The following is a 25,338-nucleotide window of genomic DNA, read 5'->3' as shown; positions in this document are numbered from 1 at the left end:
ATTAATACGGTATGCACAGTTATTCTTCATGTCCTTAACTGCACTCGTGACAAACACATCGTTACCAAATAAATTTATTGTGATGAACTAGACCAGAACGTGATAAAATTTGGCAAAGAAGCGTCCTCGCAAAATTCACTCTAACGTAATTACTCACCGTGATAATCTACAAATGTTTTTTTTTACTACGGTTTTTAACACATTGGTATTTCTGTACTCAAAAGAAAATTAATGTTTATACAGAAAGTTCAACTAGATTAAATATCTATATACAGTATGGCCTATTAAGAACCAGTTTTGAAAATTTTCGACACGCAGATTCTGAAGCCGACATCAAAATTACTTCGTCAAGTCAGATTTTCAAGATATCCGAATATAAAAGTGCGACAAACACGGTATTTACATCATGGAGTAATTTTCCTCACAAATACTGCTAAAAACTATACTTTTAGATTAAGATATATCTAAAACTGTGATGGAGTAATTCTGAGATGAGGATTCTGATTCAGCGCATCAAAAATCTTCGCTAAAGTACAGTCCGATTTCTGATTTAAAATGTTAACTTTATATAGGCGTATGTTTTGGGAGCGATTTTTCTGAAAATCTAATTTTGTGGATATTATTCTATTATGATACTTCTATGTTTCGACAGATAGTACAAGTTTTTGTGACCATGTGTATTGTTACTTACAGAAGCTAACAAGTCGTAATTGTGCAGAGAAAACGTTTTTACACAGTTTATTGAGGAGTGGTATTTTACGTGAAAAAACGCTGTACCTACACACCTAGCTATTATTATAATATTAATACAGAAGTTTATGTCTAACTTATGTCTTATTTATCTCTTACGGTAAAGTGTTAATTTTTAAAAACTATAAAATGCGGGTTTTTTAGTTAATGTAAAAATACGAGGGTCGTTTGATAAATTCTTTAAGACTAATGAAATAAAAGTTTGTACAAAAATCGAAAAAGAAGAAAAGACAATTACAGAAATGAGCTTTGAGTGGTATCATAATACATAGAGTATATGACATAAGATGGAATTCCGTTCATCTTTACGCAGTTACAATAAATTTCAATGAAGTATGTGCCATGCCCGTTACAGATTATCATATGAATAAATATACGTATACGTAGGCAGAGCGCGCACATACATATGTAAATAATTAAGCACTTCCAAAGCGTTTTATTAATCACGAAGTTCGAAATCGGATATGTAGATCAATCCACAGTTAATTTCAGAGACGCGTAAGTCGGTCATGCAATTTATTTTTAATTCCAGTAAACTCAACACTTTTAACTCGTAGGAGCGAGTGGGAGAGGTGCAGTTGAGGTATGGTGGGGGACATTGCACTCAAATAATATCACTAAATGAGATATCAACAACCCAAGAACATGTGGTTACATTAAATATCTATCTCCATTAGCGTGTAATTTAAAAAGTTCTGGTATATCCCGAATATTTGAAAAGTTATATACAGTATCAGTATTGTAGTCCAAATAAAGTTAGGTTCTTCAAATAGACTAAATCAAAGTCGACAAACTCCTTAGACACTGATGCATTTTCCGTATTACATACAGTCAAAACCCAGCCTCAATCCAAAGAACGAGCTTTCCAGTTCCTCATTAAATAAATAGACGTATATTTCACCTGTCGCAATTCAACGCTGTTTCGTCCATAATTTACATAATATGAAAGGTAGGCACCATTTATTATGGTGTTCTCACTAGGACTCCTAGCAATGTTTATCAACTGCATCGTGCCACAATTGTAAAATAAATTTAAATTACAAATATGCCGTGTCGTGTACATATATAAAAATTCCGCCGTGTACCGTTCGAAACAGAAAGTCAGCAAAAACATCGCTAGAATTTTTTTTAATCGCCTGGAATCCACTTAACCCGCTTCTCAGCTTAATTGTGTTAATAAACTCCGTGAGTACATTGCAATTTCGTACGCCATTTACCTCTCTCGTGGCTGACAACTCTCATCAGAATGAATAAGCTGGTGTCGACTGTCTATCTTTGTTAGGGATGTAATATATTATTGCATATTAGTCTTCTCTCCACTATTTTTTACCTCAGATTGAAGCTCGACTTAATTGAACTTGACTGAGAATGATAAATTAGCTGGCTATTTATTGATAATAAATTTTCAGACAGTATAAATGCAAAAGTTTATTTAAAATTAGCAATATATAATAAGGCCAAGGACTGATTTAAGGAAAATTTTACTCCTAGATGTATTGCAAGCTACAGAGCATTTCAATAAACATTGGCTTAATAATGACATCTAATGATTTCATTAAATGTTACCTTAATATTAGGTAAAATCAGTTATTCTTGCTAGCAGATGTTATTTAAAGCCTGGTCCAGATCTGCATACTATTGTCCGTGACAGAAACATGTATATGAAAACTGTATGTAAGCATTTGCATAAAAACATTTTTGGAATCCAGTATCATCATTCATTTTCTGCTGTATTGAAAGATTTTCAGGATGTACTCTATCGAAAATGTCATCCTACAACGTCTTTTATTTCTCATTAAATTAAATTCAGGTATAGAAGCCTGCAAAAATTCCTGTAGTTGCGTCACTTTGAAATATATTATTTGATCTCTGCAATATTAAAACGGAATTAATAATATTTTTCGTCGCGATTTGTTATCTTTGACTAAACTGTTTCGTTTATTCTAGAATACACGAAAAATGGGATTCCCCTTACTGTGTCGTCTGAAAAAATAAGATTCTGAAGAAAAATTAAATTCTGTTTATAGGTGATGATGCTGCTACCTACTATTGGACTTTCATCATAAATAGTCAGTTCTATGTAAATAGCACATACGTTTTGATTGGAAATGACCTAAGTACTAAATCTACAAAAGAACATTACGTGCGACTTCAGAAAACTCAGAAAGCTTCTTTGATTTTAATCATAAACTGTCACTTTTACGGAAATAACACAAAAGTTTTGATTGGAATTGGTCCGAGTACAAATTTTTCATTTTTTCTCACGTTTTGTTGGCCACCTCGTACACCACTACTAATAATTGCTTCAGATAACGTCCAGTAAAATGCAATTTTATGCAAACACGTCCCCCATGCCGTCGTCCCGTGCGGGCAAAGTTTATCTCGACAGTATTCCCAGGCAAATTCTAATTAGATGGAGAAAGCTGTAGACATAAATTCGCCTGAAATGTGTGTTTCAATGTCGAAATCGATACTTATTGGCGGCTATTTAGGTCTCTGACTTGCCGGATTGGGGTCTCGAATTAAGGCCTAATGCCATTTTCCGTTATCGGAGACAGATCTAAATGATAGGTTTAGTTCGCTGATGCGGTAGCAAATGGAGGCGGTCTCGGTTTTCTCGCTTGTAATCGCATTTCTTGCTTACCGGGTCAGTCAAAGTTTATGCACCTAATACCAGTTTTTTACAGACTTTCTAATGATGTCAGTACCGATTCATGAATAACATAATTAACTACTTTCAATGAAATAGAAAGATGTGTCTGTCAAATCCCTCTTTGATTAATGAAATCATTATCATCTTTTTTTTCACAATTCCTTCTGATGTATCTTTCTGATGGACAGCAGATGTATCCGTTGCTTATTGGCATTGTCACAGTGTCTATCTTGAAGAAGACCAATTTATTTTTTTTTAGTTATATTAAATTAAAGACGAAACATAGTTGTGTCGATATGTTTAATAGTGTGGAATTTTTATCTATTTGTACCATAATGGGTGTTTTTATATGGAAATAGCATCTTCAAGATGTTATCTGTTTGTTACGGAATTTTTGTAGGTTTTTCATTCTTCTTTCTTGAAAATCGATCAATAAAATAACATTCATGTTTATACTAGTGATTATCCTTTAAATATGTTGATACAATTCCACTGAAGTAAAATATATGTAGTACTTTTGTTTGCCCGATAACTTTAACCATAAAGCAAAGCAAATTAAAGAGTTTTTCGTTTCTTTTTAAAATCTATAATGGGTAATCTTTAAGTATTTACACAGACAATATAGCTTTCGCCACAGACCGCGTTTTAATGCTGGAAATTGGCAACCTAAAATGGATGCAGGGTCTTGTTAGCCGGCATCCAGCAGTAAAATTTAGGGTGGTAACTCTTCTACTGGGTAATAGGAGGCAGTTGTAGCGATAGCTTTGTTGCCAAATAAATTTAATGCATTTAATTATACCGGGTGTCCCATTAAACTATTTATCCTATAGATTTCGAGGAAAAAAATTTATGACTAATGTGGCCACTAAAAATTCAATAAAATTATTTTTAACTTCTAACTTTGGCCGCTAGAGGTCGCCTTTCTAAAATAAAAGTAAAAAGCTGCTTTATTTTTAAAAAATCAAATGGAAGGATAGATACAACTTAATGTTTTCGAGATCTGCTCATTCTTCAAAATTTTTGTAGGAAAAATTTTTCTCAATCTTAAAAAATAAAGGAAGGGGGGTGGAAATTATTTCATATGACAAAAAGTAAGATAACTATGGATTACGTAAACCGATTTCAATGAAGTTGGGCTTGTTGAAAACACAATTGATTGCTTAATCATAACCTTAAGTTAGCCTCCAAGGTTTGACCAGAACATAATGCATTGATTGTCATGGATAATGCGCTCTCCATGGACAAAAAGTGAAGCAGGCCATCTTTGGCAACAAGGGCAGAATTGTTGAATTTAGTACAAACAAGAAAGTACCTACCTACCTGTCGAATAATCCAATTTCTACCAAAATCTTCATAGCAATTTGATGTTCTGCATTTAACAATTCTCAAACCCTCTTAAATGTTACGATCATGGGATCACAATCGCTGCACCAATCTACATGGACCTGGAGGATGTCTTGTCGGAGATCTTTAAGAAAGATTTTGGTGTGCTTCCTTCTCCAACTTCTTCCAGCCTTGTATACAGTAGCATATCGGCCAAATGGGCTTCTCTCGACACCGCACATAACAGTACCGCCAGAGGCTCTAGCGTGGCGGGGCGGAACGGCTTCGGCAGACACGCGGAACAGCCCGCTGCTTCAGTTCTTTGACAGAAGTGGAGGATCGCCTCTCATTGACTGAACCGACAGGTGCTGGTGGCATCGTAGTAGCCTTCGTCTCGTCTCTCTGAAGAAGTGTGACGGTTTGGCGCTCCGGTCGAGGTTGTGCGGTAGTGGCTTTTTTTTGGATCGAGTTGTTGATGTTTTGAGTGGCTGAAGATGTGCGACCGCTTCCCGAGGTTAAGGACTGACTTGTTTTGTTCTCTCTGCATTGTCTTGCTGCATTTGGTAAGTCGCTTTAAATCGGAAGTCGCGTATTTTATAGAAAATAGTATTTTCTTCTAGGAAATTTTTTTTTTAATAAAATGGTTTCAAAATGATTCGTGTAAATTCCAGCAAAAACGTTTTTCTCTCACAGATAAACAAAAATATATAAAATATGTATTAATAGACATCCTTAATTGAAACTTGCTATAAAGGAATTTCCTTGTTGAGCGTTGCAATATAAAGACAAGCGTATTTTAATTTAAAACAATTCATTCATTCCAGGCAATAAAGTGGGAAAGGTGTTCATTTTCAAACAGTAAGCATTAAAAAATTTATATATTGTGCCTTAATATCTTTACCTTGTTGGGAACTCGTTTCCAAACACTGTTAGACTGAACAAAATGGAGATGGCATAGTTTTAACCAAAGAATGAACGCTGCGAAAAATTGGTGGCAACTTTAAACATATTTTTTAAATGTTTTGAACTATAATCCATTAATCCTAACTTTATCACATATAGCATAAATTCTTTATAAAAAGAACTGTTTCCTCACTGTTTCTTTATAGAACCATTACTGATTCTGTTGACAGTTTAATTAATGATTAATTAGAAATACATAACTATAAATCTAGAGAACATTTCCATATTTTGTACAGTGGAAATTAAAAATTCCGCATACCCACAACCGTGTCAATTCGATAAAAAAACAAGCGCCATCTACACTACTATTAGATCATATTGCTTTTAACACATGTCGCATCTCAAAAATTAAATAAGATCAACAACAGACAACATACATATTTTTTTTATATCCAAAAATTTCCACGAAAATTTTTTTTCTGTAAGAAATAATTGATTTCTCTGAAAAATACATCCTTTATAGGGTTATATAAAATGGACTGATATAATCCTTGTAATATCAAATGATATTCCGTGAAGTTTTAAAGTACCTAATTGACTTTTTAGCCCATATTGTACCAGAAAAAGGAAATAATAAAATATGTTATTGGGATTTATGGCTCTTTAAAATATTTTTTTTTAATTTTATGTCAGGTTATGGAATTTGCTATAAATAGAGAAGATTATCTTACTTGCCGACATATTACACGTCACACATATTCAAGTGGGTACTTAAATTATTAAGTCTAGCCAAAGATACACATCTCGTGTCTAAACTCGTATATAAATCGCTAAGCTATTTGCGGATTTATGGCATTCTAACCGGTTACGTTTCAAAACCGAAAATAATAGGCAATATTTAAAAAGAACCGTTGGAATAATTACTGTAATATCGTGCTTTGTGTCGAATTAATTTAAATCTTTACCCGACCTGACCTAAAAACGTTAAATTCTGTCAACAGCTGACGCAAACATATGTTGTTATTTTGTTCCATAATAATTACGATACGTTTAATTTTATTCGGTGTCTAGGCCAGTCGTGGTGAATTCTAATATATACACAAGCCTGATAAGTGTATGGTGATGAGGCTGCCTCTTTTCAAGTATTAAGAAAGGGTTAATCATCGGTTTGGTTCGGATTTCACCAAGTCTCGAATCTAGTCAACACCTTGGAGATTCGATGTTGGTATATAATTAAGAAGATTGGACGTTTTAACTATATAGTATCATACATTTCTTCGACAAAATCCAATAGGCCACTTTGGTCAGTTTAATAAAAAATATTTGGACATACCTAATCAAACTCCGTTTAAAAATTTGCCTAATGATATAATATACGGGGTGGCCAAATGAAAACGAAACAGAGCCATTTTCAGGAACTGCGTCAAAATTGCAGAAAAACGCTTAGACCCGTCGATTTTAGAATAAAGGATTAAAGGGGAACATTCTTTGCTGAAATTTTTGACTCCTCCACTTTCACCCCCAAGCAAGGGTAAGCCCAAAATATTTAAATGGCATTGGGGGTGGAGTAATATTTCTTTTGAAAGCTCTTACAATTCTCTTCACAACAGACCTTAAAATTTATAATTCCGCCCAATACTTGTTAAGAATTTTGATTTTAAATTTGAAACTTATGTACAAACAATTAGTAACGGTAAAAATGTCAGTCATTCGAGTTAAGTACGCCAATCGTATAAATTTAGTATTTCTTGCGTTACATTGGTTTCTGGCGATTTGTTATCACTTTCGTAAAAAAACACAATTGTAAAAAACAAAAATGAATGCTATACACACACAACGAACGTAAAATTACTGGATTCCAAATTATTTTCTGATATTATTTGGAAGCGTTGGTTGGTAGTTTATTTAATTGTGTTTTTGAAAATTAAACACTATGATTTATTCCATTGCGGAAAGGGTAGATATCATTTCGCTTTACTTTATGAACAATAAATGTGCGAATAGAACAGCTCAGCTATTTAATGAACAACATCAAGAACGACATGTCAGGTGGAAGTATGTTCTAGAGTTAGTAAAAAAATTTCAAGAGACAAGGAACGTAGCCAATAAAAAACGAGAAATTGAAAAACCTATAGCTAATGAAGCTAGTGAAGTTGCACTTTTGGGACAAATTCATCTTGATCCTACATCCATCTGTGTCTGGGATCAATCGAACTAGCAAACAAACCATTTTGAAGAAGAATAAATTCCATCCATACAAAATACATTTAGCCCACAAACTTCATGAGAATGATTATGACCGCCGTTTGCAATTTTGCGAAATAATGAGTGACCGAGCAGGGAACGATCCACAGTTCCTTTTTAACATCTGTTTTTCTGATGAATGTAGTTTTTTCTTGAAATCTATAAACCACGAATGCCGTCGAATCACTCCGGAAATGCTTCGGAATGTGCGCGAATGTTTTGAACAAAATCTTTATTCTTGTATGGAAGCGGGCGGTCATCAGTTTGAACATTTAATCAACTAAGTAGTAAGTAAGCAACTAAACATAATTTAAATTTTAAAATGTAATTTTTTTTCAAAGTATTGGGCGGAATTATAAAATTTAAAGTCTGTTGTAAAGAGAATTGTAAGAGCTTTCAAAAGAAATATTACTCAACCCCCAATGCCATTGAAATATTTTGGGGTGATGCTTACCCTTGCTTGGGTGAAAGTGGCGGAGTCAAAAATACCAGCAAAGAATGTCCCCCTTTAATCTAAAATCGACGGGTCTGAACGTGTTTCTACAAATTGACGCAGTTCCTGAAAATGGCTCTGTTTCGTATTCATTTGGCTACCCTGTATTACAATACAGTGCAAGTCTTTAAAACAAGTGCAACAAGTTTAATGTCCTCACTATTGCCATATCTTAATTTTTGCTAAATTCAGAGATTCTTATCTTAATCGATATAAGTATTTTTAATACATGGTTATGCCATTCTATGCAGAAACTGGCGTAACCTCAAAGGAATAAATTGAACGAACCAAATTTGGAGTCCGCTGGTGATTTAAATGCGCTCCATATACATAATTCAAATCATCATCTCCATTGCAACTATGCAATATCTGAATGAGGCCAGCTCAAGAACTGAACGTAATAACTTTTCCATCCAATTATTCTAAATCTATAGCACCAGTTTCGCGTTACAGTTAGGAATGGGTGCAAAATCAAAGGTAAATCTACTGCGATCCTTTATCGTAACGAGGATCGGCCTCTGCTTCAATTTTTGTCCTTAGCCTTCAGTAAAGGCGTTCACAATGGTATCATTTATCACATTTACTGAGCCGCGACTGCTTGTTGCTGTTAATACACGGAGAAAGGGTTATAGTATGTTCCCTGAGCTTTGTCCTTCTAGTAATTTAAAAAATTCGCTTCAAGTAGTACCTGTGCATGAACAGTTCGTAAACTACGGCCGACATCTATTTATTTTATCAACCGGTACAGCTTGCAGACTATGTGGAATATCTTTTAATATTTAATGAAGCAATAAAAAGCTAGAGTATCGGTAAATAAGATTATTAATCCCCCTATTACAATGATAATACAAGGAACAAACGGTCTGCGATGTCTGTGAGACGTGAAACTGTAATGTCAACTATAAAATAATGTCACTAATTGAAAACTAGTCGTCTTACGTAACAGTAAAAGTAAACTGTAACTCGGCATAAAAAGAACTTATTCGAGGATGGTTCACCGATACCGCCATCGACCATATTCTCGCTATATACGCAAGGGATCGCGATTCTTGTTACGGATTTACTTTCACCCCGTTTGATATGGAGCAGGTGGCAGATCTGCCTCGCTTGGCGATTATGACGAGTGAAAAAGTTGTTATTTACTGAACAATTCTCTTGGCTGGGAAGTGTCTTGCACGAGTGCCCCGTTGTCTTAACGAGCAAAAATGAGGAAGAGTTAATCCTATTATTAAATAATTTGAAAGGTATGCGCTGAGGTCTTAATGACGTCCTTAAAAATGAAAGAATTCGTTATTTTCTACGGAAAGTTGTCTTGGTCAGTTTAAGAAGTATTAATTTAAGAAAAATAGGTGTTTATCCTACACATACACCAACAAAAACGCAAGATCTCAGCCTCATGTACTTACATTTTTAGCAATACAATACAATACAAGATAATTCATGAAAAATGTAATTTTTATACCACTAAAATAATTTTAGGTTTATGCTGGAATCAAAAAATTTCCTGGCTTCCGGTATTGCTATTTTTGTACGGCATTAGGTCGAGGTTAATTTTTTTGCATAACCTATATACATACTTTAGAAATACCGTACAAAAATGTTTTCCCAAAAACCACCCCCCTTGGTGGACAGGTTTAGCTTACCTTTGTACTCACCTACACCAACAAGAATTGGCGGCATAGTTTCTAACGGTGTTGTTATATGTGGTAGTATTGATTTATAAGTAATTCGTGCTGGGTCAAATGACCCCTTGAAAATTTCCGATGGGCTTGTAGTCTATAACCAACAATTCTATGCTTTTCATTGTCCAACTTTTGCCACCTATAGGCTTCCATGTCAAGACAATAAACATCTCATTATCACAAAAAAAAAGAAAATTTATTGTCGCGTCTTTCCCTTTCCGCATTGAGTGTAATGGAGCTATACGGTTTATGACCATGACGATAACTGGAACTTGGACACAATCAAATAAATTTCTAGCTGCGTTGTGCACATGCCAACCTAAAGGAATGGACAATCAAAGCGTAATATATGAAGCAGTTCATATTACGTTCCAATTCGATAATATTTATTCGATAACAGTATGGTTTTACTGTTTTAACAGAGGTTTCAATACTTAGATTTAATTCTCGACTGGTAAAAATAACTAAAAATGAAAAGTTGTCAGTTTAGAAGACGAAAACAAAATGATTTTCGAAACGTCAAGCTATTTTCATAAAAATAACCCTTAACTGATCCAAAATTATAATCCTTTTTTGCAAGAAAAGTTGTAAGAAATGTATTTAACTCTTTGTATTTTTCTTCTTGCTCTTATAGTCCTTATTGTTCTTTCTTAAAGTTTACGGTAATGTGGTATTTACCACTGAGACGATTTTTCTCTAAGGAGTGGTCATTTATAGTGCAAGATAATTAACATTAAACTTATATAATAATACGTCTTATTGTTTTCCCACCGTAATTATCGTTAATTTATTGAATCGTGAAATATTAATTACTTGCTTAAAAGGTACAGATCATTCATTAAGTTGTGTCACTGATAATTCATTAAAAAGCAATTGAAAGGAAAATATTTTTATTACAAGTTGCAACGTCACTGTAGTTATTTAGATCGTGAGATAAACATCGAATATTTCTGCTCAAGGATCTCAAGGAATTGCGAGAATTTTTTTTATCGCTATCTTAAAAGATTTTTGATAACTAATTTCTGCTTTTCCTTATAAATATATTCAATAGAACTACTTATTAAAAACAAGTTGAAATAAGTAGCATAGAAATTACAGTAACTACAATTTCCAAATTAGTTTATACATATTTGCTGCTGAAATATTTAATCTGTAGTATATGTATTTATTTTATAAATAATTTTGCTGCTAGATATATGAATATTTTAATATGAAACTTATGAATATTTAACTTATCTTAGAAATACAACTCACATTAAAAAATCATCTCTAGATTAAGCAATTATCTCTGCATTAATTACTATTTGTTTAAAAGTTAGCATAATTGTATTAAATTATGAAATTAATAAGGAAGTGCTCTATTCGCGGACGCTATCAGTTTCTTATTGTGTTTATCTGCTCTGTTTTCCATGGAAATAACTATAATTTGCTCAGCAGCTCGTTCGATGTTAAAGTGAACCAGCGTAGGAAGTCAGTAGATGAAGCCCCGGAGGAGAGTTTATTTTTATACCTACATATTTGCAATGAGTCCTCAATGATGTTAAAAGATGTGTTGAAAAACCCAGGAAACGTTTCAAAAATTTATTGAACTTGCACGTAATTAACTAGGTACTTAACGTTTACCAGTTTAATTATCGTAAGGATCGTTAACTAAACTCATTTGCATTAAAAAAAATAAAATGTCGAGTAATATTTGTTTCCTTTCTAAACTAATGCTGATGGGGTTACAAAGGATCAGGGCAGGATTAAGGAAACGTTGCCGGACAAAATTCTTAAGGAGCCCTTTCCTATTTTTTTTTAAGGATTTATGTGACACTGCTGTGTCTTCAGAAGTGAAACAAATTATTATAGTTCTGAAATATTGCTTTGATATTTGCAAACCATCTAGATAAAGACATGAATACACAAGGTGTTTTCTAAATCTATGTAGTAACTTCAGAAGAGTTTTCTTTGGGTCTTAAACCAAAAAACCTTAACAATACAAGGATATAAAGTCACTGGTTTCGAGATATAGTGTTTAAATTAAAAATATCACATTGACTTGTATTCCTGAAACATGAGCTATTCACCGAACTGGTAACGACAAATCAATCCGGCTACTAAACTTACCGTCTTACTCTCGCAATTCACAGTTGAATCATCCTGATTAAATTGGATTAAAAGAATTTATGGAAAGTAGTTTCAAATACAGTATCTAATTAGGAAATCGAGGACAGAATCTGAATATACAGTCTTCAGTGGTCTTAATTTTCATAAATATTCTAACTATTGAACCACCTGGGCATCTGGTATACAGTATACAGAAAACCACAGTATCTGTTACGCTCGTCAGTTTCTATTATTCCACATTTTATACAATGAAATCACCAACATTATGCTATGGACTACATTTTATTCAGAATTTAATTAGTGGTATTGTATTGAAGATTGGACATGAATACGGTAAATGGAGTTTATTATAGAAACCACAATAGTTAGGAACATTTAACGAAAAAGCTAAATAAATTCGAGACTTTAAATAAGGTTTTTTTAAATTCTTCAAATATACGCTTAACTAACACGAATTATTTAAATAAATACCTAGTTATTGTCAACAAAGCTATAGAAAATAATCTATAATTCCTTTTTTATTTCTTGTTAAGTTGTTAACATACACAACAGGGCAAATTTCGCGCAAATCAAAAAGAATCACGCTTGATGTAGAAAGGGATGAAAATGTAGACAGAAGGTAACCCCACTTCTCTACTTTGCCACTGCGCATCCTATTCTCAGAGCTCAAGTGAATATGGTTTATCTCTATATCTCAATGCAGATAGATATTGACAAATTAATTTGTAAAAAATCCCTTAGGCAGAAAATATTATACAATTATTCATAATAACCAATTAAAAATATTTTAGAAATATTAATTTTATAAAGCGCCGTTTCCATTTTTAATTATATTCAATCATCAATTGATTGAAAAAATCAAATCATTTTTTTTTTACTTTTTTATTTCTGCACCTACCTACTTGCATTTACGTATTTTTATGTACTCTGTATCCTCGTAAACCACGTGAAATCATACTTCATGGAAGTGGTTTTTCGCATAGTCGCCGTGGAAAATCAGCTCCTATTAAAACTGTTACTAACAATCTTATCGTGATTTTTGCTCCGACTTAATCGATCCATTCAAATGGATGTAATTTTCCAAGTGCGTGGACATGGTACTCATAGCTCCGAAGAAAATTTTATGTAAATGCAAGTTACAAACGTGTCCAATAAGACAGGTAGTCTTTTACTGATTTTCTTCAACTTATTGGAATAGATATATTCATTCATATTAAATATGTTCCGACAATTTTAAAAGCTCTATTTCTCAAAAAGCTCTATCACTGTCAAGAAATTCTTCAAATATTTTATATTTTTCTGTAAAAATGTGCACCTTTTCATTGACTAGGTACTTAAAAAAATATTTGTGGAAACATGGAAACACTTTTTTTGGTTACATTAAATGACATTGCTTATTTAATGTAATCAAAAGAAACTTTCATTTACTGAAACGTCAGTTTAACAAAATTTTATTAATTTGGAGGACAGTTACTTGCTCTAGATACTTCTCTGAAATCAAAAACGAGCTTCAATCCTTTTTATTTTTTTTTTGTTGCCGTTGAATTATCTGTCTTTTATGTCGTTGTTAAGAATTTCTCATCCTCATCATGTAATTGATTAATTAAACAAATCATGTAACGATAAATTATTGCCCAACGAAAAGTAGATAATTAATCACAAATAAAACGAGGATATGTATTATTAATCTTCACCATTAAGGCTAAGGCGTATTTTGTAATAATTTCATCTGGTTTGAAAGTAGCTATTAACGGTTCCTTTTGTTTCAGAGCATAGTTGCAGCGCAAGATTACGAAGGTAAGAACATTTGTTTATTTTACTATTAACCAGAAATTTCTTTATTTAACCACTGGAAAGCAACAGAAAGAGTTTCTAGTAAAGTCCTTAAATTGACAAAAATTTATTGTAAACTTTTCTATAGTGGTATATTTTTCTCATCACCATCATAAGTGATCTAAATACCTTAGGCGTATACAGTTAACGACAAAACTCACAGAAGAATAACTGAAAACAATTTTCTATCCCCAACGCGTCACCTTAATATCTCGGATACATTCTCTTTCTGCAGCTTAATGTTCCTGATCTAGATTCGGTAGGTGTTTTTGTGCATTCTTTCACTAATCCGCCATCCAACCTTGTAATTTAACATACCGAGAATTGAATTAGACACTAATATAAAATGCAACAAGAAATATATCGCGTGTAGGTACGTAACCTACTCAAGGCATCCGTTAAGGCCGCTATTAGCATAACACAGATCTTTTCGAGTTCTCTGTGACAACACAGTGACAGGAGTGAGGAAATAACGTCTTGGGTTAATCTGAAGTTCAAGCGAACACTTAAATGACGTAATAATATTAATAATACTTAGGACAATGTCGGTTGTCTTCAGTTTAAAGCCAGAAAGAAGTGTAATGCAGTGTCTTGAATAATGTGCTATAAAAACATCTTTTGTTTTAGGCATAAAGTTGTAGAAACAACAGTCGTTTGTTGCTTAATGTGATAATAAAATTTTTTAATTGTTTTACCTTGACTAGCAATGCAAATATTGGAAATATATAGATACATTTAATTGATTTTATTTATATAAAAGTAATGTAACATTATTAATAAAAAATACCAAATCTCTGCATTCGTAGATTCATGATCCAAAACCAGTTAGTAAACGCAGGATAACTAAAGTGTAACAGCTGACAACAAATGTTAATAACAACCTCGAAGATTGAGATCGCCCTGAACTTGGTTATTACATGTGAAATTATATGCGTAACCGGGAAGAACACGCACCGTGAACACCGAAAGCAATAATAAACAAGTTCCTATCGTGTGCCATTATTATGTGGTGAGAGGCATCTTCAATCAGGGAACGGTTGTTTTACTTGGTGGCTTCTAATAGGCTTGGACAACTAATAATCTGTTCCTCCCTAGTGTTAACTGATATTAGTCATTTACAAATTGCAACGTTAATTCAAAGAAAGGAGGAAGGTATCAGAAGATATTTTTTAATTAACGATATTGTGCATAACCAGCAGACATACATATCGATTTAGAACTAATTAGTAATCACAACTTTGCCACAGGAGGGACAACTGACGTATGATTTAACATATGTCCACTATGGTGTGAGTATAAGTGAGATACAACATACAGAGTGTGCTGCATATTCAATGGTGAGCGGTTTACTAGATACTGTTTGTTGAGGCATTAGTCCGCAGAGAAGTTTCATCATTAACACCATTAATTAAAAGCTTTATTTCCCCTAGCTCTCATAGTACAGTGTTCTTGATTGAATGAGGCGTTTTAGTAAAGTAATTATAAGGTTTGGTAATTTATTAACTATGATATAAATAAATAAAAGCGCATTTATTTTTAGTCATATTTTCACCGGCTCCTTCGCCAAAATATCGATTCTATATCCTATTGTCTATAACAGTAATTTTTAGTAGACTTTCAAAAGAAAACGTTTCCAAAATGGAAGTCGGCATATGAAAAACTCCTTTTTAATTAATATAAGGATTGTTACTGAAACATATAAGTTAACTGTATCAAGTTCCTTACGAGGAAAAAGTAATTCGTCAATTCGTTCATTTTTTACCAATAATTATTCTCAAAAACTGTCCTTAATAACACTTTTCCAGACTTTTAAAGCATATCATATTGACCCAATTATACACCATAATAGACCATCTTTTTGCCGTTCACTTAATGTCACGCTCCTCGCCTGCTTAAAAAACTGGGCCCATAAAAAAAACAATTTCACAGTGAACGACATCTAACAGGAAATTCCTTTTGTAGTCACGGAGATTCAGTGCACGTTCGCCATCAGCAGCAACGCGGGGACAAGGGATTCGATTGTGGCGAAGCTGAGGAAACCCGACGGTTTTAAAGGACATCCCCTGTTCGCGGACGACAGGGGTGTTGATCCTGAAAGCGACCTATCCTGCCAGATACGGCCTGACACTTCTGATCCGTCTGGATTGAAGTACAATCTGAGAATCTCGGATTTCTCCAGATGTGGGGTGTTAAAACGAAACGTAAGTAATATGTATTAGTTAATCTACAACAAAAACAGTAATAATGTAAAGATAAATAAATAGTAAATGAAACAAATATATGTACCTCTGAAGAAATTAGTGTTTCGTTGAAATAATAACGACTATTCGTTGAGTAATATTGTTTTTCGATCTAATATTTCATTTATTTAACTTCTAAGTACAATTTAATGTAAAAAGAGCGAATTCTCGAGCGGCTTCTGCCTGACTCTGAGTAATATACAGGTATTTAGTTAGTTTCTAAATATTATCATTCTTCATATCCTTCCCCGTTATAAAGTGCAAAAAAATGTCTACTAATAATTTTATACTAATTCGATTTGACTATAATGCCAAACAAATGTTCTTCGTTGTCCGAAATATATTATTATGTCAGGGTAAAGTAAATGTCCATTTGAAATTTATCTCTAAAATCAACCATTTACATTGTCACCTCATAGAGATACATTTAGATGTCTTTTACCGGCCTATCCTTTCAAGCGTAACCACATATTTCTCCAGCAATTCCCTGTTATCGAAGTATTATATCGAGAAGCTATACGACTCCTACCATTCACAGCCATATAAGCAGCGGAGTATCTGCAGAACTGCAGAAAAAAACCGCTTGTTTAGCGATACCGAACACAAAATTAGTTCCTCGCTTTTCCTAAGACATAAAATTAAAACCGTTTCGTTATCTTTATGTAAATCTTACGCGTTTCTACGAGAACGTGAAGTATCAAATAGGTTAAGCTAAAGCTCTATACGAAATGAACACGACTAGATAAAATTTTGATCAGCCAAGCGAAAATGTACTGTATTAATGTCACAACTGTTTTATTTAAAAAAGTTAAAGTGTACACGGAGAAAACAATTTGTTAACGTACTAACGTAGGTTCAAGCCAAATATGTTTAATTAAAATGTTTTGTTTTCAAATTTGTAATGCTTTGTTCTTTGTCCAAAGGCTTGTACTGAAGGTTGTAGTTCTTGTATTGCTTTCAACAAACTCCAGAGACAATTCTGGTTCACTTCTTTTGCTTCTAGGGTTTTGTCCACGTTCGGGTCTGGTTCCCACAGTTTCCTGGTGTCGTAATGCAGTCTGACCAAGAGCTTATAATAATGTGCAAGCCTCCCGAGCCTACTGTCATCGAAAACAAGGCGGCTGGTTTTGCCGGAAGTTTGTAAGTAACAATTTAACTTTTAATAACAAAATTTAAATCACATCCAAAATCTTGTAAGCACGTAAATATAAGCGATGATGGGACATTATTTCATTAGGTGGGTATAAAAAGAAAGTAGCATAATTTACTTTTTTAATTTTTGGTGTACAGCGTCACGAAATGTCGAGATTTGACTGTTATTAGTAGTAGGTCCGGCCGCAGATGACTTAATAATGGTTCACATTCATAAATACAGCTATAAACTAGGTCTATTTTTGCAAGGTCCGTTAGGTCTGATTCTTTCGTTATGGAAGAATGGATGCTCGGGTTTGAAATCTAACATTTTTTAAATGTAATTACCCGCTTGTGACAAAAGGAACCGAATTTTTTTGGTTGTGGTTATGAATTCCGAAACAGTACATTTCAAATCCTATGCACAGTTATTATAAATAACCAAATTATTTTTCTCTTTGCAGAATTGGTGTAAAAGTATATTTGTAAAATCGTGTATGTATATAAAGGAACAATGTTTTATTCATTATCCAAATTTAACCTCTCAAATTAATTTCATCTTTTTGTGAGTCAAATTTCTTATTTTGCAAATGAAATCTATCTTGTTGGAACTGAAACATGGGTTGTAACAAATATATACCTGAAACAGCAAGTAATTTTTCAGTTTGTTCCAACATGCTTTTTCAAATGAGCTTACCACTATATTAAGACTGTCTTTACATCATTATTCATTGGCTACATCAGCATAGATGAATAACTATTGGAGTAAATAATAAAACATGCTTAATTATATCTTCCAAATATGTATTTCTGCAAAATATTACACCCATATTTTATTATTTTTTTCTTTTTTGTTATTTTGCCACTTCCACTTGGTCAAGATGTTGATAGAACAGCAATTTCAAGTCCAGGTCATATCTTCTAAAGGTTTTTCCTTGAATCGTATGAGACCAAATTTTCTTAACAAACTATATCTATGAAAATGTGGAAGTCGTTGAAGTTTAAATAAAAATGTTGCGTTTAGATAATTTTAAAGACGAATTTAATTGATGAGATAGTTGATTTACATATCAGTCTATCGCAGTTATAAGAAGACAATGTCATTGGATGCTGCTCAGTACACCTCCCTATTTTGTTTACATTTTCTTATATTCAAAGATGAGCAATTATAGTGACTATTATATTATTTACAACCTTTAAGATATGTCTAAACTTTGCTATTTCCCCCAGTCCTCACGGTGCCAGAGTATCGGGTGTGGTGGAGGAGACCCCTGGCCGCTTGGAGTACGAGGTGGCCCTCTACAAAGAGGCACCAGCTACGCGCATCAGCAATGCTAGCGGCAGCGAGCTGCCAGTGGACCAAGCCGTCCCAATAGGCACGAAGCTGCAGCTGCGGGCGAGGATTAGCCCCGACTCCGCTTGGAAGTTCGTTAAGCTTATGGAGGTCACCGTGAGTCCCGATCCTGATGATCCCCACATGGCTGGAAGTGTCGCGCTGGTCAAGGATGGGTAAGCAAGTTCAATTACTAGATATTCTATTTCCTATACTTGAACTTTAAACTTTATACTTCCTATTTTCTTCTCTTTTTTAGAATTCTATGTACAATGGTATTACGTGTTGCCTTTGAATGTAATAAAACAAAGATGCATAAAAAAATTACCTCTATAATAATATGTCGTGTTGATTTAGTGGCATTATGTCAAAAGAAAATTGGTTTTTGTTTTCTATGCGACTTGACTTGTAACGGAAATTGGTGTACCATGTCACTATAGTAGCGGTGTTTGAGACATACTATGCGCATATGGTAATTATGGTAAGAATGAGTATAAAGACATGTTACTGCTGTATAGAAACAAATGAATGTAAATGAAGAAAAGACTATTTTGTGTACATGATTTCCAATGTATACAATTAAATATATACTGATTTTTAGCCAAACCAGCTAGTTTACAATAATTTATTTGAACTTACTTTTGCTCAGAGTTCGTTGCCGTAGTTCACGTTGGTCAAGAAAGTACCTCACCAGTGCAAGGAAAATACGTTTAGCGGCAATTAAATATATGACATAATTTAACCGGACATTTACATTTCGTAATTAAACCTGTTAAGCATGCGTTGTTAATGACCACTCGACACTTCCTCTGGCTGTGGACTGTGCGACAGTTACAATTCCTTGATCTCACCTAGATCTCGGCAGTATTTATGTTGAGCAAAAAGCCTGCATGGAGGCGAGGAAATATGTGCAATTTGTAAATTGAATTGTGTTCTGGTTATCAATGTGGGGCATTTGCATTCTAAAGCGGAACGGATTCGATTCGGTTTATTTATACTCGATTTATTGAATTCCTGATGGTGATTGGTAATTCATCGGACATTTCTGTCGGGACTTTGATGTCAATCTTGTAGGGATAAAATGAATTAACAATGAGAAAAAGTTTATTTTGTCTGCTATTCATAGTTTTACCCTTACTGTTGAGATATGAGCTAATTTTCGTTTTATGTTGTGCATGTGTTCCCAAAAAATTCCCCAAAAACATTTGGGAGTTTCTTAAATTGAAAATATAAATAACAACATCTTTGAGAAAAGATAACACAGTTGCAGAAATGCAAAATGTAACAATGAAAATCTGATTCCATATTCGTGGCCAAATGAAAACGAAACAGAGCCATTTTCAGGAACTGCGTTAAGAATGCAGAAAAACGCTCAGACCCGTCGATTTTAGATTAAAGGGGGACATTCTTAGCTGGTATTTTTGACTCCGCCACTTTCACCCCCCAAGCAAGGGTAAGCATCACCCCAAAATATTTAAATGGCATTGGGTTGAGTAATATTTCTTTTGAATGCTCTTACAATTCTCTTTAGAACAGACTTTAAATTTTATAATTCCGCCCAATACTTTGAAAAAAATTTACATTTTAAAATTTAAATTATGTTTAGTTGCTTACTTACTACTTAGTTGATTAAATGTTCAAACTGATAACCGCCCGCTTCCATACAAGAATAAAGATTTTGTTCGAAACGTTCGCGCACATTCCAAAGCATTTCCGGAGTGATTCGACAATTCGTCGACAATTCTTTGACGCAAATCTTCCAGCGACGCTGGCTGTGTTTTATAGATTCTACTTTTTAGGTATCTCCACAAAAAGAAATCAAGGGGCGATAAATCCGGTAATCGTGGAGGCCACTCAATGCTGCCTCTTCTCCCAATCCAATTCCGTAGAAAACGTTGGTACAAATACTGACGGACAATTAACGCATAATGCGGAGGAGCACCGTCCTGTTGAAAAATCAAATGATCTTCATCATACTCTGGAACATTTTCAATAATATCAGTCAAGGCAGGGTCAATAGCGTCTTCCAGTAATTGCAAATACATTTGGCCAGTCAAATGACCAGGTAGAAAAAAGGACCCACCAGCCGGTCACCAAAAATTCCAGCCATTTAATTTTTCCGGTTGCTGTGTATGCACCTCGTGAAAAACTCTTGGGTTTGAATCGGACCAATAGCGGCAATTGTGACGATTTACCGTCCCGTTCAAGAAAAAACTGCATTCATCAGAAAAACAGATTTTAAAAAGGAACTGTGGATCGTTCCCTGCTCGCTCACTCATTATTTCGCAAAATTGCAAACGGCGGTCATAATCATCGTCATGAAATTCCTGGACTAGATGTATTTTGTATGGATGGAATTTATTCTTCTTCAAAATGGTTTGTATGTAGTTCGATTGATCCCAGACACAGATGCCAGCTGCCTCGTACTTAATGTAGGATCAAAGTGAACTTGTCTCAAAACTGCAACTTCACTAGCTTCATTAACTATAGGTTTTTCAATTTCTCGTTTTTTATTGGCTACGTTCCCTGTCTCTTGAAATTTTTTTACTAACTCTAGAACATACTTCCTCCTGACATGTCGATCTTGATGTTGTTCATTAAATAGCTGAGCTGATCTATTCGCACATTTATTGTCCATAAAGTAAAGCGAAATGATATCTACCCTTTCCGCAATGGAATAAACCGTAGTGTTTAATTTTCAAAAACACAATTAAATAAACTACCAACCAACGCTTCCAAATGATACTAGAAAATAATTTGAAATCCACTAATTTTACATTCATTGTGTGTGTATAGCATTCATTTCTGTTTTTTACAATTCTGTTTTTTTTTTTACGAAAGTGATAACAAATCGCCAAAAACCAATGTAACGCAAGAAATACTAAATTTATACCATTGGCGTACTTAACTCGAATGACCGACATTTTTACCGTTACTAATTGTTTGTAAGTAAGTTTCAACTTTAAAATCAAAATTCTTAATAAGTATTGGGCGGAATTATAAAATTTAAAGTCTGTTGTAAAGAAAAGAGAATTGTAAGAGCTTTGAAAAGAAATATGACTTAACCCCAATACCATTTAAATATTTTGGGATGATGCTTACCCTTGCTTGGGGGTGAAAGTGGTGGAGTCAACAATACCAGCAAAGAATGTCCCCCTTTAATCTAAAATCGACGGGTCTGAGCGTTTTTCTAAAATCTTGACGCAGTTCCTGAAAATGGCTCTGTTTCGTTTTCATTTGGTCACCCTGTATATCACTTTGATAAATATTGTGTTGATGTAGGCTAATGTATTGAAGTTTTAGAGCTTTGATGAAGACGAGAATAACATCTCTCTTGAAACATGAAGAAGTTAAAACCAATGACATGGCAACCAATTAAAATTTCCTTTAAAGATAACTCATGAAATTGTTTAACCAAATTAAACCTGAAGAATTACAAATATCGCAATCTTATATCCTTTCGCAAACTCTCAAAGGGTCAACTGTAACATGATTTCTGGATATTGCTGGTGCAATTCAATGCTGGACGGGGCTTTAGTTCGCAGAGTAGTTGTTTCTCATAATATAATTAATAATTACATAATTAACCAGCTGATAATTTTAAGAAAATTTATTGATTTGATTTGAATTAGTTGAGTATCTTTTAACATAAAATAAACTGTTTCTGTTCCTAATACTAATTCAGTTCAATCGTCTTTCAGGTGTCGAAACCGAGACTTTGCGTCAATAATCCCCCACCAACCCGCGCGCTACAGGGAGAGACACAATGAAGTCTTCCTCGACTTCGAGGCCTTCCTCCTCAGCACCATGAAAGAGCGGTCCACCCTGTGGATACACTCCCAGATCAAGGCCTGCATGGACATAATCGACTGTCAGCCGGACTTCTGCCTGGATCTTTTCGAACCCTCTGGACACGGCAGAAGGAAGCGTGACGCTGAAGTTATAGAAATTGTCGAAGCGTCGGATATAGATTCTTTGCACCATTACAACAGTTCAACCCAGTTTACTAGGATTAAAGGCAACTTGGAGTATACAGTCCTGATGCCGGGAGAGTTCTATCACAGGACCGCCACAATGGAGAATAGCTGCAGTACATTTTTGGTCATAGCCGCCATTTTGGGCTGTTTGCTGTTCTTGTCTGCTTTCATTATGTGTTGGCTGGCAACGAGGCTGCACACCGCTTTGTTGGGAGCAGCTAGTAATAACAAAAATATCGATGAGTTGGTTAGGGAAAGTAGTAGATATTCTGAATCTGGATATACTGGAAGAGCAACAACGCAGTAATTGAAATTGCAATTATGGCCAAAGCGTGATTATAGTTCAAAAATTTATTGCAACATCTGTAAATATTTTCCTGCTCGCAGATTTAATACCAAACGAAATTAAGGAAATGACACATAGCAATGACTTAAGTCAGTTTATTCCATCATCATATCTTCAAATTATGTGAAGATATTTTTAATCCACCAAAAGCGAGAGGAAATTTTGAATGACTTAGAATTTTACATAATTTTAAGGAAAAACGGTGAATGGTGCAAAAACATATCGAAATTCTCAAATTTCTTCAATTCACTTACTAGAAAAAAATATAAGTTCATAATTTTTATTAACTATCTGTAAATACGTTAATTGCATTATCCATATTTAAAATGGAATACTTTTATAATTTATAACTGATTTCATATACCTATTAGTATTATAAGTAGTTTTGTAGTTAATTCTATTTAATTGGTTGTTAAGTTTAAAAATAATATTTATTTATTTATTTATTTATTTATGTATTCCTATTTATTAAGTATTTTTTAAATTAGTGTTAAGGATTTGTACATAATTTTACATTTTGTAAGCTTATTGGGAATATTTTTAAAAAGAAATTTCATAAATGCTACCCCGCATTTATTAAATGTCTTTCGAATAAAAATAATGTATTTCCAATTTTGGGATGGTGACAAAGCTAATTTACACTTTGGGAAGATTTATATTGCATTTTGCTTAGTAATTTATGTTTATTTATTGTGCATTGTACAAATTTACAATAAAATTTAAGAATAGTATAGTTGTTTTGTTATAACTCCTCATCTTATTTTTATGCAGTTTTCCAAGAAGAGATAACATTTCAGAAAAAATTACAACTATCATCTCTGCAGAACCACTGAAAATGTTGTAGGTGTTATTTCTGTTCATTCAAATTTGGCGCCATTTAGTGTTTATATGTTTCAGGGGTTGGTAGTAGTTAGTACGAGATGTAATGTAATGGCAGATCCAGATATTAACCATTTTCTTTTGATCTCAGCTTTGAATCATGACCATTGAATCAGGATCAGACAAACACGAACTAGATCCATGAATCCAATGGTAATTATTTACTATAGTGGCACCCTCTCCAATTTTCACAAAATTCTATCTACCCACCTATTTTCGATGGTGCTGAACACGAATCTGAGGGTTTTTTTGTGCGCTCGAACCCAGTGTTTGAGAAAAAATTTTTACAAAATTCTATCCTGAATATTTCAGATAACACTACGTAGAACTCTATATATTTTATGTAGCTTTCAGAACATCTGTAATGAACAATCAACATTGTTTAAGAAACACATTTTCCCAAATTTGAACTAAAAAAAATATGTATTTAATAAATAAAATAATAGTAACTTTATGTGGAATGAACAGAGATGAATGAGAGTGGAGGAACTCAATGTTGTCATCACGAATTACAAATGGCGGATTCAAACTACAAAATTTTTATTTATTAAATACATATTTTTTTACTTGAAATTTACGAAAATGTGTTTCGTGAACAGTGTTAATTGTTCATAACAGATGTTCTGAAAGCTACATAAAATATACAGAGTTCTACGTAGTGTTATCTGAAATATCCAGACCCGTTTCGGGTTAGAAGTGGGAGTGACTATTCAGATTATGAAACGTCTTCAATGTAACCATCCTTGTCTATCGCACGGATTTCTATGACTTGCTTTATCGCTCTCACGTAACGGCCGATGAACCATGGGGACTTTCCGAACCTGTATATATAGTACGTCCGTGAATTGAGTTTACAAGAGGACAAATGGACCGAAAGGTGAAAGATACGAAAAAAAGTCATTCTTGATAAAAGTTTTTGCTTGTTTAAAAAATACGAATCACCACGATGATTTTCAATTTTGTTGTACAGGGTGGGTCAAAAACACAAAAATATTATTTTGCGTAAGAGTAAACATAAGTACCTTATTTTGTAAAGTACGAAAAAAAGGCATTCTTGATCAAAGTTTTTGCTTGAAGAGTGCATAAGAGTCACGTTATCAAAAATTTAATTAAGTATTCTCTAGCACACCTCTAATCAGGGTACCTACTAATTCCTAAACTAATGACACTTAAGGACACTAGTCCCCAGAAAACCCTGAATTTAGAATAATGACATAAAGACTATATTCCTGTTGGCTATTTCATTTTTGTTACTTAAACTGTCAGCAACATAACTTTCTGCAATTGTGGCTGATTTCCACCCACCATGTCTCTTGATTACTAATACATCAACTCCTGTATTAGCCTGTAACGTTGCCAATGTTCTTCGGCCTGTATATGTTTCAGGATGTTCTAGTTTCAAAAACTCTGTCTCGGACTCTATTGCCAGCCCTAGCTCCGCT

At 33.8% G+C, this 25,338-nt stretch overlaps 1 protein-coding gene across 1 annotated transcript; it reads left to right on the top strand.

Annotated features, from left to right (window-relative positions):
- Nucleotides 1-5,058: 5,058 nt before the first annotated feature.
- On the top strand, nt 5,059-23,369 carry LOC108913263. The gene is made up of 6 exons (XM_018718790.1): nt 5,059-5,289; nt 13,927-13,954; nt 15,953-16,191; nt 17,234-17,370; nt 18,592-18,870; nt 22,396-23,369. Exons 1-6 carry the CDS (start codon nt 5,221-5,223, stop codon nt 22,976-22,978), a joined length of 1,335 nt encoding a protein of 444 aa, XP_018574306.1. The 5' UTR covers nt 5,059-5,220; the 3' UTR covers nt 22,979-23,369.
- Nucleotides 23,370-25,338: the final 1,969 nt, after the last annotated feature.

Source organism: Anoplophora glabripennis, unplaced genomic scaffold (assembly GCF_000390285.2).
Source record: "Anoplophora glabripennis isolate ALB-LARVAE unplaced genomic scaffold, Agla_2.0 scaffold333, whole genome shotgun sequence".
NCBI lineage: Eukaryota > Metazoa > Arthropoda > Insecta > Coleoptera > Cerambycidae > Anoplophora > Anoplophora glabripennis.
This window is presented reverse-complemented; position numbering and strand designations above follow the sequence as displayed.